The sequence below is a fragment of the Drosophila obscura genome, unplaced genomic scaffold, assembly GCF_018151105.1.
Source record: "Drosophila obscura isolate BZ-5 IFL unplaced genomic scaffold, ASM1815110v1 contig_9, whole genome shotgun sequence".
Lineage (NCBI taxonomy): Eukaryota > Metazoa > Arthropoda > Insecta > Diptera > Drosophilidae > Drosophila > Drosophila obscura.
Genome location: NW_024542883.1, coordinates 3,058,355 through 3,075,103, shown reverse-complemented (window position 1 = coordinate 3,075,103; position 16,749 = coordinate 3,058,355). Strand labels below are relative to the sequence as shown.

At 38.2% G+C, this 16,749-nt stretch overlaps 1 protein-coding gene and 1 non-coding gene across 4 annotated transcripts in view; one reads left to right on the top strand and one right to left on the bottom strand.

Moving 5' to 3' along the window:
- The window catches only part of LOC111073977, a 60,691-nt gene that overhangs the window by 34,424 nt on the left and 9,518 nt on the right, over window positions 1-16,749 (bottom strand). The window lies entirely within an intron of this gene.
- LOC111073973 (lysosomal alpha-mannosidase) lies at window positions 3,077-15,190 on the top strand. Of its 3 annotated transcripts, none has more exons than XM_022366548.2 (11): window positions 3,077-3,173; window positions 3,254-3,397; window positions 10,943-11,313; window positions 11,369-11,574; window positions 11,649-11,785; window positions 11,885-12,018; window positions 12,396-13,042; window positions 13,110-13,330; window positions 13,394-13,805; window positions 14,088-14,530; window positions 14,582-15,190. In XM_022366548.2, exons 2-11 carry the CDS (start codon window positions 3,275-3,277, stop codon window positions 15,095-15,097), a joined length of 3,210 nt encoding a protein of 1,069 aa, XP_022222240.2. In that variant the 5' UTR covers window positions 3,077-3,173; window positions 3,254-3,274; the 3' UTR covers window positions 15,098-15,190. The 3 variants fall into 3 exon arrangements, with proteins under 3 accessions (XP_022222240.2, XP_022222239.2, XP_022222238.2); XM_022366547.2 differs by lacking the exon at window positions 11,885-12,018 and adding an exon at window positions 12,155-12,288 and having other exon boundaries at window positions 3,169-3,189; XM_022366546.2 differs by having other exon boundaries at window positions 3,169-3,189.

Below are 16,749 nucleotides of genomic sequence, written 5' to 3'. Positions count from 1 at the left end.
GTCTTGGGTGTGTGACTGAGGGACTGCGTAGTACAGTGTCTTGGGTGTGTGACTGAGGGACTGCCTTGTGCAGTGTCTTGTGTTTGGGCTGATGGACTGCCTAGTGCAGTGTCTTGGGTGTGTGACTGAGGGACTGCGTAGTACAGTGTCTTGGGTGTGTGACTGAGGGACTGCCTTGTGCAGTGTCTTGTGTTTGGGCTGATGGACTGCCTGTGTCTTGTATTCGGGCTGATGGACTGCCTGTGTCTTGTATTCGGGCTGATGGACTCTGCCTGTGTCTTGTATTCGGGCTGATGGACTGCCTACTCTTTCGGCCGATCTTGGCCTTTTTATGCAGCTGGCGATCGCACCTGAGAGCCGGAAATAATTGCTTATTGCTAGCTTTTGATTATTGGGTGACAATAATTGGGGGGCGTGATAAGCGGGTCGAAGCTTGGTGCTTCGTTGACAATTGCTTAGTGGGTCAGTGTGTTTTGATGAGAGTGTTTTTAGCTGAGGCTGCATCGCAGTAGGTGCGGGCTGCAGTTGGGAATTGGGTTTTTGCTACCTCCGCATCGCGAAGGTGATATCTGTGATTCGAGGCCGAGTGGTTGCGAAATATCGCCAAGAAGTGGGTGACCGAGAATTTCGTGCTGTGTTTTTCGCTGATCGAGAGTTCTTAATTTTAGTAATTGCGTGCGTTGCTTAAGACTATTTTATTTTCCGGAGTGCTGACACACCGCTATTTGGGGAGAACCGTGGCTAGAGCCATGGTTCGTTAGCTCGGTGTATATCAGTTTGGTTATTGTCTCCCGCCAGCGTGGATGCGCTGACCCTTCGCCGTTTGTGACGAGCCATGGCTAGAACCATGGTTCGTTACAATATAAAGCTTTCAAGTTCAAATTTCATTATTTTTTGCGGTATTTTTTTTCGAAATTTTGACTTTAAAAACTGTTTCAATCCCACCTCAGCGATAGATTGTCCAGGGCTGGGTCGAAGCGCCATCTATCGGTTTTCCAAGGAGACTATGGTGTACGGCAGTATCGGTGAGAGCGGGATTCCGTTACTGAAGAAAAGAAGGAAGAGAATAAGATTAGTTAGGGGTATTGGTAAAGTCACGCATGCGTGAGAGGGATTAAATAGGAGTGAAAAAATCCAAAACGTGGACAGAAGAATTGCTGGTCATCCGAAGCGGAGGCACTAATTAATAGCAGAGCTAGAATCTAGGCCGAGTGGGGTTAAGCCCGATTAGTGGAATTTTTGAAAAGTGAGTGGTGAAAATTTTACATTTAAACGGAAATTAACCCGCGGTGTGTTTCCCTTAGCCTGGCCCGGAAGATTGCCCAGCGCAGCCGGGTCAGTGATTTTGTCCGAGGGAGATAATTTCTGGAGAGGATTGACTACAGTGTGCCAGATGAGCCGACCGTCGAAACAAAATTGTGAGTCCGTTCCGTGTCTGTTATTTGTGTGCCGTGTATGGAACCGAGATTTGTGAGGGGTGCATGCCTAACCAGGTCAAACGAACGATCCGCGTAGAGTGACCAATGACAATGCACGTAGTCCGAGCCGTTGGACATTGTCCAAAATTCCACTAATCGGGTTTAACCCCACTCGGCCTAGATTCTAGCTCTGCTATTAATTAGTGCCTCCGCTTCGGATGACCAGCAATTCTTCTGTCCACGTTTTGGATTTTTTTCACTCCTATTTAATCCCTCTCACGCATGCTTGCCTTTACCAATACACCTAACTAATCTTATTCTCTTCCTTCTTTTCTTCATTAACGGAATCCCGCTCTCACCGATACTGCCGTACACCATAGTCTCCTTGGAAAACCGATAGATGGCGCTTCGACCCAGCCCTGGACAATCTATCGCTAAGGTGGGATTGGAACAGTTTTTAAAGTCAAAATTTCGAAAAAAAAAAAATACCGCAAAAAATTATGAAATTTGAACTTGAAAGCTTAATATCTTTGAGGCGTTAAGCTGCAGATACAAAGTTTCTGGGTACAATTTATAGTTGCATTGGGCACCTTTACAGAACTGCAAATTTCTATGCAACCAGATGTAAGATACTTAAGTTATGTTAAAAAAAAAGCATTAATTTCAGGTAAAATTATTTTTGAGTTGTTTTGGTCAAACGGCTCCAAATTGACCGTTTATCCATAGATTCTAATGAGCAATACCTTAAACGACGCCCAATTAATGCGTCTATCTAAAACCAAAAATGTTGGCCAACAATTATTTTTTTTTTACTTTTCCTGAGTTTTTAAAGTCAAAATTAAAAAAAAAAATTACCGCAAAAAATTATGAAATTTGAATTTGAAAGCTTAATATCTTCCAGGCGTTACGCTGCAGTAACAAATAGTCTGGGTCGGATTTATACCTGCGTTTGTCAGCTTTTCAGAACTGCAAAGTTCTATGCAACAGGATATAAGATACTAAAGCTATGTGAAAAATAGAAGCTCTACCTCTGAAAAAAACCAAGCAAAAATATACCAGATTTTAAAAATTCTTTAAGAAAAAATGACATAATAAAAAAATAATAAAGTACTACAAAAATTTTAAAATCCCGAAATCTATCAGAAAAAGTCATTTTGGTTAACAGCCTAAATCAAAATCCCCCTAGCGGAGGATATGAGAATCTACATGTTAGATGTAGAATATACATTGTAGATGTAGATAACAGATGTAGCAAAAATATGTAAAATGTAAAATTTTTTTTTTTAATTTAAAATTCTAAATAATCATATGCTCAAAAATGTATATACTGACTGAGTACGGGTATAAGTAGAGTCGCGTCCCCAGAAGCGACTCACACGCTCCTTCTCCTTTTAATTTTTTCTGTACTTTAATTTTGGTTCTTTAAATTTTGGTTTTCGGTTATCTCTTCATCTTAACTTGCCAATGTTGAGTCTTATTGCTTGTATAATAAGCGCTCCATCACTCGCTTACCAGTAGCTAGCTGGTAGCTAGTGAAAACATGTAGATTGTGACTACATCAGGGCAATCGCTGCATGTAGTGATAGAAGCTACAATCTACTTGAGTTTAATATATACATATGTATGTACCTACATATGTATGTGTTTACACTTACATATCAAAGCCTTTGAATGCAGAGAGAGCGCTCAAGAACATTTTTAGTTCTCGAGCTGAGTTCTCCGCTTGCTGTGCTTGGGTGTCGACTTCTTAATTAAGTACGTTAATATGGCGGTCAGTTATGTGTGTAAAATTATTCCTAAGTGTATGTAGATTTGTGTTCCTTTTTTCTATATAGCATACAAAGGAGAAAACTACCATGCTCTGCAAAACTATATATTGGTTTGCAGTTTTGTACATTTTTGCCTACTTTCTACATGATGTTGAAATGCGAAATATCAATGCAGCCTACGAGTCACCGGCATCACAGTGCGGCTATCTGGTGAGTAATTGCGCATTTAAAGTACAACAACGAATAAATGTAAGCCTTGGGAGTCGATGCTAAAAATACCCTTATTATAATCATATTATTATCATATTATAATATGATTTTCAAACTAATGACCCATCTGAAAATGTATATTTTTAATGATCGTTAATATATTTAGTTATTTTTATTATACCCGTACTCAAAAAAGAGTTAAGGGGTATATTAGATTTGTGGTAAAAGTGGATGTGTGTAACGCAGAGAAGGAAACGTTTCCGACCCCATAAAGGATATATATTCTTGATCAGCATCAATAGCCGAGTCGATATAGCTATGTCTGTCTGTCCGTCTGTCTGTCTGTCTCGATGAGCGCCTAGATCTCAGAGACTATAAGAGCTAGGGCAACCAAATTTGGTTTCCAGACTCATGTGATATCCCACTGCAACAAGTGTATTTCAAAATTTCGCCCCGCCCCCTTCCGCCACCACAAAGGACGAAAATCTGTGGCAGGCACATTTTTAAAGATACTACAAAACTAAAAACGCATTATCGTAGAGAATGCCCATATCTACTAGACTGCCAAATTTGAATCAGATCGGATCATAATTATAGCCAGAATGAACAAATTAATTTTCAGTTGCTTCCTCTGCCCCCTCCTGCCAACGACCGTGCCGCGTTCAGTGCGCGAGCAACACCTAGCGGAGGAGATGTAGAAGATACATAATATATGTAGATGTAGATAACAGATGTAGCAAAAAAATGTAAAATGTAAAATTTTTTTTTAGTTCTAAAATTCTAAAAAATCATGCTCAAAAATGTAAATACTGACTGAGTACGGGTATAAGTAGAGTCGCGGCTTTAAAAGCGACTCACACGTTCCTTCTCGTTTTTTTTTTAGTTATTGTTAACAAATTAACCATTGGTGAAAATCAAGAAGTTCAACTGAGGTTTTTATGTATATTTAGTTAACAAGTTCGCAAAAACTTGTGCAGGTTTTTTAGTGCAGGTTTTTTTGGGAGCAACCTCTAAAAAAATTTTTTAAATAAAAATATAAGCTTTAATATTACTATCAAACACAAGATAACAAAATTAAGAAGCGTCCCGTTTAAATTAAAAAAAAAAAAACTTTTTTTGGCTCAACCTATAGTATATAGTCTACCTACACAGCCCAAAACATATGTATACATATGGGCTAATCGGAACATTTTGAAACCAAAGCACATTGGGCGAGACAGCCAATATGTTGGCATAAATTCGAAAATTAAACAAAAACAAAACATAATGAATAATGGTACATTTTCTGAGTGCATACCTTGGCTAGAAAAATGCATACTTTTTTTGATTTTAATGCTGCACTGAAATTTGTGCAGACCATCAAAGTCAGATGTTCGGTTAACTACGAGTGGGTGTACGAAAGGTAGGAATCAGAATAAAACTTAACCAACTTGCCTTTCTACTGTGGTTAACAACTAATGCCGAGACAACTAGATCCAAAATCTAACTATGGCAAATTAATGAGGAAAGTGTATATTTACTAAAGTCTATTAAATTACACTACCCGACAAAATTGAATTTTTTCTTCCCGCTGTGGACCAAAATTACTTTTTATGATAGATTTCATGATTTAAAATTTTTTGAAGAATTATGTTTTTTTTTATGGTTTATTTTTTTTTTAAGAATTTTTGAAATTTTGTATTTTTTTCATATTTTTTTCAGAGGTAGTGCTTTTTTTGCACATAACTTAAGTATCTTATATCGCCATACCGCCACTAACGAAATTAAATATTGCAAGCATCTTTCACAGGAAGAATTGAACGATTTGGTGGGGGTTGACAGCAGTAACGAATGTTTAAAGGCTGTTTTGTTACACATTGGGGGTTGACAGCAGTAACGAATGTTTAAGGGCTGTTTTGTTACACATTTGAAAACAAAAGCCTGTTAATATGTTAATATGTCTAAATTGTTTGAAAATATATTATATAAAGAACACCAGTGGATGGTCGCGTGTGACTTAAAGGTCGTGGCCATGTTAACGGGATTGCAAGGTGGTTACACAAAATACAGCTGCTTCCTGTGCCTATGGGATAGTAGAGCTAGAACTGAGCATTACTCAAGAAAACTCTGGCCAAAACGGGAGGAAAATACATTGTAAAATTACAACATACAAAATGCAGCTCTTGTGAAGTTTAATACGGTATTTTACCACCATTACTCACTAAGCTGGGACTAATGACAAATTTGGTTAAAGCACTGGATAAGGAAGGTGAATCGATGAGTTACCTAAAAACTGTTTTTCCACGTCTGTCGCTGGCAAAAGTTAAAGTTTCAGTTTCACCAAAAAGTTAATTTGATGGCCACCAAATTCGAAAATACTAAAAGATGATTTATTTGAAAATATTTTATCTACGAATGAAAAAGCAGCCTGGAACTCATTCCGACTGGTTACAATAAAATTGGTAACAGCAGGAGTGATGATTACGTTAATATCGTTCAAGAACTAATTCAGAACGAGAAGGAACGTGTGAGTCGCTTCTAAAGACGCGACTCTACTTATACCCGTACTCAGTCAGTATTTACATTTTTGAACATACGATTTTTTAGAATTTTAGCATTAAAAAAAAAAATTTACTTTTTACATTTTTTTGCTACATCTGTTATCTACATATATTATGTATATTATACATCTAACATGTAGATTATAGATGTACCATTTAGATTCTACATCTCCTCCGCTAGGGGTTGCTCGCGCACTGAAAGCGGCAGAGTGTGCGAGCGAGAAAGGAAACGTTTCCTTCTCTGCGTTACACACATCCACTTTTACCACAAATCTAGTATACCCCTTAACTCTTTTTTGAGTACGGGTATAATTATGATAAAATTGGAGCCAACATGGCACTAAAAATCCATTTCCTGCATTACCACTTAGACTTTTTTCCGACAAACATAGGGGACGTTAGTGATGAACACGGAGAGAGATTTCTCCAACAATTGAAAGCTATGGAACGACGATATCGAGGTGTTTAGAATGAGAATATGTTCGGCGACTATGTGTGGACTCTCCATAAGAGAATCTGATCTGAATGACAAAGGCAGACAGCCAGAAAACTTAAATTATTTTAAGAACAGTAAAAAGCAGTAGAAAACCAAATTTATCACTTACGTTTTGTTTGTCTATTAAGAGTTTTTAATAGCCGTTGAAACTCAGTTATTATTAAGAAAATGTCTAGCGTTTCATTGGTTAATGTTGTACATTTTATTTCGTATTGGTAAAGGAAAGTATGCGTCAGTATGACTGATATAATAAAGTTATGCGATGGATACGAAGTCGGGCTGGAAAACTCTACACGTTTAAAAACTTGATCAACATAACACCAAATAAACGAGTAGGAACGTGCGAGTTGCTTCTGGGGACGCGACTCTATTTATACCCGTACTCAGTCAGTACATACATATTTGAGCATATGATTTTTTAGAATTTTAGAATAAAAAAAAAAATTTTTAATTTTTAATTTTTTTGCTACATCTGCTATCTACATCTACAATCTACAATTCTACATCTAACATGTAGATTGTACATGTTCCATTTAGATTCTACATCTCCTCCGCTAGGGGTTGCTCGCGCACTGAACGCGGCAGAGTGTGCGAGCGAGAAAGGAAACGTTTCCTTCTCTGCGTTACACACATCCACTTTTACCACAAATCTTATATACCCCTTAACTCTTTTTTGAGTACGGGTATAAAAATTTGTTTATCCTTAAAATGTACTGAAAAGACTAAAAATTACTGATTGTTGTATGGGTTAGGAATACAATTCTATATCTCAGGTATTTCTACTTTGGTTTTATTGAAATATGAACAGGTAGTGTTATTTACAAGCGTTGGCGATCGCTATACTTTAACGGGTATTTTCATCTTGTAGGTTAGGTTTACCTTTTTTTGTGAAATGCTGCTCAATATTTTGATTGACTCGACTAAACTGAACTTTTTTCCGCTTCGAACCAAAAAACATTTTTCTGATAGATTGAATTTTTTTTTAAGAATTATGGTTATTTTCTTATACAGAAATTTTCTTTGAAGAATTTTTAAAAACTGTTATTTTTTGTAAGGTTTTTTTGTTAGATAGCGCTTCGTTTTTCACATAACTTAAGTATTTCATTGTATCTTAATTGATGCAGGTATAAATAAGACCCAGAGACTTTAAGATTTAAGCTAACCGTTTGAGTTAACAACACGGGAAAAGTCGAAAAAAAGCGAAAGAAAAGCAAAGTTTGTTTAACTGGTATATAATTCCAAAATTCTACATGTAAAATTTAAAAATGATTTTGGAAGGTTTGGTAAACAAATTTTAGAACAGCCGACTCTCTATAGATTTAAGTAAACATTACCTTTAACGACGCCGAATCAATATATTTAAAAAAAATGAAGAACCAAACATATAATTTTTTTCCAACTTTTCCTGAGTCGCATTTGAAAGCTTAATATTTCCCAAACGGTAAGCTAAAATCACAAAGTGCTTGGACCCAATTTATAGCCCCATCAATTATCTTTTCAGAATGGCAAAGTTAATTACAGCTTAATGTAATAATTATGTAATTTCCTGCATTACCACTTAGACTTTTTTCCGACAAACATAGGGGACGTTAGTGATGAACACGGAGAGAGATTTCTCCAACACTTGAAAGCTATGGAACGACGATATCGAGGTGTTTAGAATGAGAATATGTTCGGCGACTATGTGTGGACTCTCATAAGAGAATCTGATCTGAATGACAAAGGCAGACAGCCAGAAAACTTAAATTATTTTAAGAACAGTAAAAAGCAGTAGAAAACCAAATTTATCACTTACGTTTTGTTTGTCTATTAAGAGTTAATTACAGCTTAATGTAATATACCTAAGTTATGTGAAAAAAGAGGCGCTGCATCAAAAACGAGCTAAAATAAACCATATGTCAAAAATTCTTCAAAAAAAGTTGTGCCATAGAAAAAAAATATATATCATCAAACAATTTCTAAGCCCTAAATCTTTCAGAAAAAGTTGGTTTGGTTCCTTTGGGAAAAATCGTGTCGGGTAGTGTTATTCAATGTTTCGTTCCTTATCGCATTGAACATTAAGTTGTATATGATTTGATGTCACGGTTTTAGCTGTGTGCACATGCGCGACACCATCACAGGCATTTAGATTATTTGTCGCGAAAAAACGCTTTAATTTGATTAGTTTTTGCTTTTATTGCTGCACCAATGGATATAATCTATGTATTTAACATACTCCCCCCGTTGAAGAGCACGGGTCTTTAACAAAATTCTTTCAACAGCATACAGGTTTCCTCAGACAAAGCTAGTTGTTTTTTTGGGGGCGTTCTTCCTTCCATCGATACCTGCAGATTCGCTGCAAGGAAGCAACGCGTTGTCCGACACCTAATCGGTTGAAGTTGAGCCATGTCATGTGAGGCTCGGCGACAGAAGATGAAGAGGCGAAGAAGAATAGCACATTCAAACCAGGCACTGGAAGTGATGTGTCCAGATGAGCATGGCTCTCAGAAATGAAGACTGAGGGATTAGCAATTTCTGCCCTCCCCCCAATAGGGCAATGTCGGGATGGTCTTAGGCCCAGCACAGCTCGAGGTCCAGCGCAGTGCCCAGAATTACGTCCGTCAGCAGAGAGCGGGGGCTCGTTCGGATGAAAATCGACCGGAACGGAGCGTTTGCAGGGAATCCACAAAGCTTGAAGGAGGTCGTAGGCTGAGCAGGAACCAGATCCTACGCAAGTCCACCTGTGTTGATGCAATCGAGGCCACTTTCTAACTTTGAATAGGATTCCTCGCAGGCGCTTGAAAACGTTCCTAGCGAGAAGATGACCGCAAAGAAGAACGAACACTTGCAATAAATGCAGCAAGAACCGCAAGCAGACGACGCGAGCACCGTTTTTGTTTCTTGGGCACAGCAGAAAACCCGTGGCTCAATGCGAATTAAATGAACGACAAGTTTTATTTTTTTTGTGATTTAATTGTTTATATCACGTCTGGATCACCAAATGTTGAACAACTGAGCTTCTTCAGTAGCGTTGTTTTGGGAGATTACACTACTCGACAAAGTCGAACTTTTTTTTTCCTCAAGGATCCAAACCGACTTTTTCTGATAGATATAGGACTTTAAATTTTGTTTACAGAATTATAGTTTTTTCTCTATGGCATAACGTTTTTTTTAAGAATTTTCGAAGTCTGGTATTTTTTTTTTAAAGCTTTTTACAGAAGTAGCGCTTCTTTTTTTTACAAAACTCTAGTATCTTACGTCTGGTTGTAAAGAACTTTGCTATTTTTAAATATAATTTAAACAGCTAGAACTTTGTGATTTCAGATTTTCGTCTGGGAAATATAAAGCATTGAAATGCAAAAGTGATGATTTTTGTGTGGAATTTTGACTATAAAAACTCAGGAAAAAACGAAACGGCGTCGTTTAAGGTATTTCTCATTAAAGTCTATGGAGAAACTATGGAGCTAAAATTCGTTAACCAAACCTAAAAAGTGAGAAAAATAAACAAAAAATACCTTTTGGAAGGTTGCGGGCCCAACTGCCAATTGGGAACAAAGCAAACGAAAAAGGGTTGTCCATTGGGTACCTGATCGCGATCCCAATTCCAAATTGGCAGTTGATTTTAGTGTAGTATAGGCGATACAGAGTCGAAGGGATAGTTAGCTGGATTCAAGACGGGGTCAGATTGAGACCCGGGGGTCGGTTCAAAACGGTGTCGGATTGAATAGCTCGATTCCAAGACAATGTGCAAGAAGTGATTGCAAGATCAAGGCAGGCGGGCCGAAATGCCCGTGCCCTAATGCGAGCGAGAGAGCGACAGATCAAGAGAGTGATAGCGGAAGGCGATAGAAAGAAAAGTGCGAGATGAAGATGCGAGAGAACGGCTGCATATGCATACTGCCGTGCGCGAGCATGAATATGTACATATGTTTGTTTGTAGATGGCAATTTAGTACAGTGGGCAGTGCAAACAACGAACAATAATAAGGATTTACTCTACTACTGCACCACTGGATATAATCTATGTATTTAAGTCCACTATTTGGCTGCGTAACCAAACAATGTCCTTTCTGTCAAGATAATAATATCAGTATATCCCACCTCCTAATCACATATCCAACTCTAAGCCACAGCAAAACAATCATATTCATTTAACTCGGCTATTGATGCTGATATAAAATGTATATACTTTACATCCATCCACTTCCACCGCAAAACTAATATATCCCTAAGATCCTTAAGTTTATAATAACGAGGTTATTGACTTTTTGAAAATGGTATATTTTAAACTCTAGAAAGATTACGTGTGAGATCGAACCAGGCCCGCAACCTAATTTTGGTCTCGCGTAAATTAAACAAATACTGTGCAAAGTACATTCAAAATTTTTCATTTTAAAATAATTTTTTATTTTAATTAATGAATGATTTAAATTATGTCCATAGTCATAAGTTCAATTGTGTCGAAGTCTGAGCTGCATATACTTCTTAAACGTTTTTTATTTGAACCCCACCGAATATCCAAACATTTCAGAGCTGTCATCCTACAAAACAAAATATGTTAAATGTGCATCTTATACCACACACCCATGATGACGTCGGATGGTTAAAAACGGTTGACCAATATTACTATGGCAGTAAGACCAATATTCAAAAGGCTGGTGTGCAATATATAATTGATTCAGTTGTGGATGCTTTGGTCAAGGATCCAGAGAAACGATTTATCTACGTTGAATCGGCTTTTTTCTTTAAATGGTGGAAGGAACAAACTTCTACAGTTCAAGAATCCGTGAAAACGCTAGTAAACGAAGGAAGGTTGGAATTTATTGGTGGAGCATGGAGTATGAATGATGAAGCCACAACGCATTATCAAAGCATAATAGATCAATTTTCCTGGGGATTAAGGCATGGATGAGAATAACATTTTATAAAAAAAAATGCATTAATAGAGCCATTTCAGACGACTAAATGATACATTTGGAGAATGTGGTCGTCCTCGAATAGGGTGGCAAATTGATCCATTTGGTCACTCAAGAGAAATGGCTTCTATATTCGCGCAAATGGGATTCGATGGCTTGTTTTTCGGTCGATTAGATTACCAGGATAAGGACGAACGCCTTATGACAAAGAACGCTGAAATGATATGGCGCGGATCCGCAAATTTAGGTATTTGGAAATGTTTTTATTATTACTTGGTATATTATATAAACAAACCGATAACATATATTTTCTCAAAATAGCAAAGGCATCTGATCTGTTCAGTGGTGCCCTTTACAATAACTACCAAGCACCGGATGGATTTTGTTTTGATATTCTGTGCAATGATGATCCCATAATTGATGGAAAACATAGCCCCGATAACAATGTTAAAGAACGGGTGAGATTCCACATAATCGATGTTGTTGATGTTATTACTTACGAGAGGCATTTTGTTCGACATTTTTTTGTCTTCCTATTGTGTTACTAATTGCATCAGGTCGATACGTTTTTGGATTATGCCAAAACACAAAGCAAATATTACCGCACCAACAATGTTATTATAACAATGGGTGGTGATTTTACATATCAGGCTGCACAAGTTTATTACAAAAATCTCGACAAATTAATACGGTAATTTTAATTTCGTTTTTATGTGCAACGTATATATTGTTAACGAAAGCCTCTAAACTACGAATGCACTACGAGGTGCAAAAATTAATTGCATTCATTTCCACCCAAATAAGTAAATGTATGTATGTATAAACAGGTAGATGCTTTCTTTGATTTTGTTACTAAAATGGCAGAAAGTTATCGGACACCTAACTTACTTATTACTATGGGTGAGGATTTCCACTACCAAAACGCTGGAATGTGGTATACAAATCTGGACAAATTAATAAAGTAAGTAATTCAAGGGCAAGGGGCTTTCCTTAACAAATTATAGCAAACATCAAAAGTAGCGAGTTGGGAAACCATTATGCAGATAATTCTGTTTTTCTAATTCAAAGGTATGCGAATGCGCGTCAGGTGAACGGGTCAAATATAAACTTAATTTATTCAACCCCATCATGTTATCTTAAGTCGCTGCACGAGTCCGGCATTACATGGCCTACTAAGACCGATGACTTCTTTCCATACGCATCTGACCCTCATGCTTACTGGACCGGATACTTTACATCGCGACCAACGTTAAAACGCTTTGAGCGGGATAGTAATCATTTCTTGCAGGTATGCAAGCAGCTAAGTGCAATGGCTCCAAAAAAATCGGTTGAATTTGAGCCTCATTTGACATTTATGCGCGAAACACTTGGTATCATGCAGCACCATGATGCAATAACAGGCACAGAAAAGCAAAAGGTCGCGTTCGATTATGCAAAACGCATGAGTGTTGGGATCAGGGCATGCGCTGGGAACACAAGATCTGTGTTGAATCAACTATCAGTAAAATCCGAGACAAGTTCGAACACAAGTGAGCCCCGCTCTGATTATATTTTTGATTTTAAAATCTGCCCCTTGTTGAACATCACATCGTGTCCCTTATCTGAGCTAAATGAAAGATTTGCGTTGACGCTTTACAATCCACTGGCTCATTTCACCGATGAATATGTGAGAGTACCCGTTACACACTACGACTATAAAGTAATTGATAATAATGGTAAGTTGAAGAAAATTATATACATTTGTATATAAAATAAAATCAAACAATATATTTTTAATTATAGGTGTGACTATGGATATTCAGGTGTTACCAGTACCCTCCGCAGTAATGAAAATGAAGAACAGAAGCTCAAATGCACAGTACGAACTGATCTTTCTTGCGTCTAACCTTCCACCATTGGGGTATCGGACTTATTATATTGAAAAACAAAATTATTTTAAGGAATTCTTTGGGCCAAGTGTTTCTCCAAAGAAAACATCAAGTTTAACAGTAATTGAAAACGAAGTAAGCAAAGCTTAATCGTAAGCCATCTACTGTTTAACTTTTTAGTAATTGTTCTTTCTGCAGCATATTAAATTAGGCTTTGACACTAATGGATTTCTATCAGAAGTAACTGCTGATGGCATAACACAATTCGTTAGCCAAGAGTTTCTGTACTATGAAGGTGCTAAAGGAAACAATGCGGAGTTTCTGAATCGATCATCTGGAGCTTACATCTTCCGGCCAAACCAAAACAAAATCCACTTCGTCGCTAACCAAGTAGATATAGAAGTATACAGAGGCGAAATTGTTCAAGAGGTCCATCAAAAATTCAATGATTGGATAAGTCAAGTGGTGCGCGTATATCGATCGAGAAGTTATGCTGAGTTCGAGTGGTTAATCGGCCCAATTCCAATTGATGATGACGTTGGCAAAGAAGTCATTACCCGCTTTAACTCAGGAATCGAGTCGACGGGCATATTCTACACAGATTCAAACGGTAAGATTTTTAGAGTTTAAGCCTTAAAGCTTATAATAAAAATAGTAATCAACACCAATACAATTAGCATCTCCACTCGCTTATCTCGGTTTCTAAAAAGATGCAATTTGATTACAAAATTGCATAAGCTCTCCAAGCGAATTTTACCCGAATTTTAGCTCTTACTGAGCTATGAAAAAAAATATTTTAATTCGAAGAATATTATTTACTTAGATTTATACTACTTACCTTTATTATTTCTAACTAGTATACATAATGTAATTTCTATTTTATTACCCAAAGGTCGGGAAATGATAAAGAGACGGCGAAACCGCCGTGATACATGGAACTTAAAACTGAACGAAGAAGTATCAGGTAATTACTACCCTGTTACAACGAAAATTACTTTGGAGGACGGAACAGCGCGTATGGCAATTCTTCCGGACAGGGCCCAAGGAGGAAGCTCACTACAAGATGGGGCTCTAGAATTGATGGTGCACCGTCGCTTACTACACGATGATGCATTTGGTGTGGGGGAGGCATTAAATGAAACAGAACACGGCGAAGGTTTAATTGCACGTGGCAAGCACCTTTTTTTCTTTGGTCAGTCCGGTAATCGCTCGGGAATTTCTTTAAAAGCTACTGAACGGATTGTACAACTAGAAAACTTGTTACCTACATGGAAATTTTTTAGCAATATGACGTCATACAATGCAGAAGAATGGCGCACGTCTTTTAAAAACATAGTGAGTATTTTATTGATTAAATTGTATTGATTGCAAACACATTTTTTTTAGTTCCAGGGAATTTCAATGGTTTTGCCAAAATCCGTACATTTGCTTACCTTAGAACCATGGCACCTAAATCAACTCCTTGTACGATTTGAACATATAATGGAGAAAGGAGAAGATGTTAATTATTCTAGATCCGTACAGATTAATGTTAAGAACGTCCTAAGTACTTTCGAAATTGACGACATGCGCGAAACAACTCTAGATGGAAATGCCTGGTTAAATGAAACTGAACGATTGCAATTTGTACCTGACTCTGAGGAAGAGGTATACAACTCATACGCAACATTCTCAAAATCAGCAAAGGCTATACACTTATTAAGTGCTGCCAAACCATTTCTGGGTGTGAAATTTTCTGATGAAGCTCTATCATCTGGACAGCTGGGTGCTGAAAGTAACCGTATTAAGCGGACTGTTCACACAGAGCGTTTTAATTTACATACAGGTGATAACCAGAAATATATGATTGAGTTGAGCCCAATGGAGATTCGTACTTTCGTTGTGTATTTGTCGGTATATTAGGCTTTGAATTCTGTTTATTAATTATTGACTGGTGTGGGGATAATGGTTTGAATTATTTCGAATAAATAAGAACGCGCAGGCGTTAAATTGAAATGTATTTTCTTTAATGCCATCCAAAATGAAAGTGGTCTTGCTTGCCCTTTGCATTGTCGATCCGATCGCTGAGCGCAGCTTCGCTCGGCATAGATGGCAGCGTTTCAGAAAGGATTCTGTGGACAAATCCCGAACGACTTACAAATGAGTTGCCTTGGTGCTAAAACAAACGAAGACGGCGATATAGCATTTGATAGGAGGCCTGCTTCTGACTTCGGATTTGTAGTAAAACGGTCCGCAAAAATCAACGCCTGTGGTTTGGAATGCTGGATTGGTTAATACGCGGTTCGCAGGCAAACTTCCCATGATATGTCCCTCAGTACTGGCTTCAATCGAAAACATCGAACACACTTGCGAATGATGCTTGCAACATATTTGCGTCCGTCAATGGGCCAAAATTTCTGCCACAGCAAAACGAGCAATCCTCTAGATCCTGCATGTAGAAACTTCTCATTAAAAAAAGACGATAGAGACAGTGACGGGATGTCCCTTGGAAAGCAAGATTGGGTGCTTTGCGTCGTAGTCCAATTCGGAATTCTGGAGTCGGCCTCCAACCCGAATCAATCCATCGTCAAAATTGGATTCAGTGAGGCCATTGTGCTTTTTGGCGGTAGCGACTGCTTGCTGGTAAGGGCCCTTATCTCTCCCGAAAATATATGCTTCTGTATTGCCTTTATGAGCAGATGGGTACTATTTTTGATGTCGCTTACAGAAAGTCGATTCTTTAAAAGCGGTACGTTTTTTGTTTGTTTTTTTTTTTTATTATTAGGTTAAGAGTTACATTACTTGAAATTGATTAGTAAGTTAGCGGACTCTCATATCAATAACCAACATTCCCTTACAAATTCTACGGCCCGAAGGCCCATAAGTATTTGCTCGGTTTCGTGATTTCAGATGGGAGGGGAAAGATCAGTGATCATCACTGATAGCACGTTATCAAGGGAAAGCTCCTCAGCACAGACACAAACCAAGAAAGCTCCGCCGACCGAGAGAGAAAAAGCTCAGCCGCCAATATCAACGCAGAACCAAGAGATAGCGCGATAACCATAACAACGGTAACGGTCACAAATATCAGCGCCGAGCCAAGCACAGAGAGATACAGAGTAGCGGCAGCCGACGACACCGCCAAGCCAAGCACAGAGAGATAGAAAGCAGCGGCAGTCGACGTCATCGCCAAGCCGAGAGACCGGCAACGAGGTGGGAGATCTCGAGCCAGATTGAGAAGCTGAAGTAACATTTCAGACTGTCAAGCCGCACGGACGTGCCAGCGGAGGCCCCTCGAGATATACGCGGGATATCTGATTCCATAGTGCCAAGCGAAGTGAACGCGCCAGCGAAAGCCGCCCAAGAAAAAACGGGACGCAGAGACCAGAGCAGACACGGGGACACAAGAGATTCCACGGCGACCAAGGAGAAAGGGGTTTTTTTGCATTCAGTTCTTTATTATTGCTACACTTAAATTAAATTAAAGATTATTTTTAGGGTCTCGTACTGTGTTTGGGGAATAATAGGGCAAGGCTGCGCGTACTGCCGCAAAACATTGCTTCGCACACCCGTTC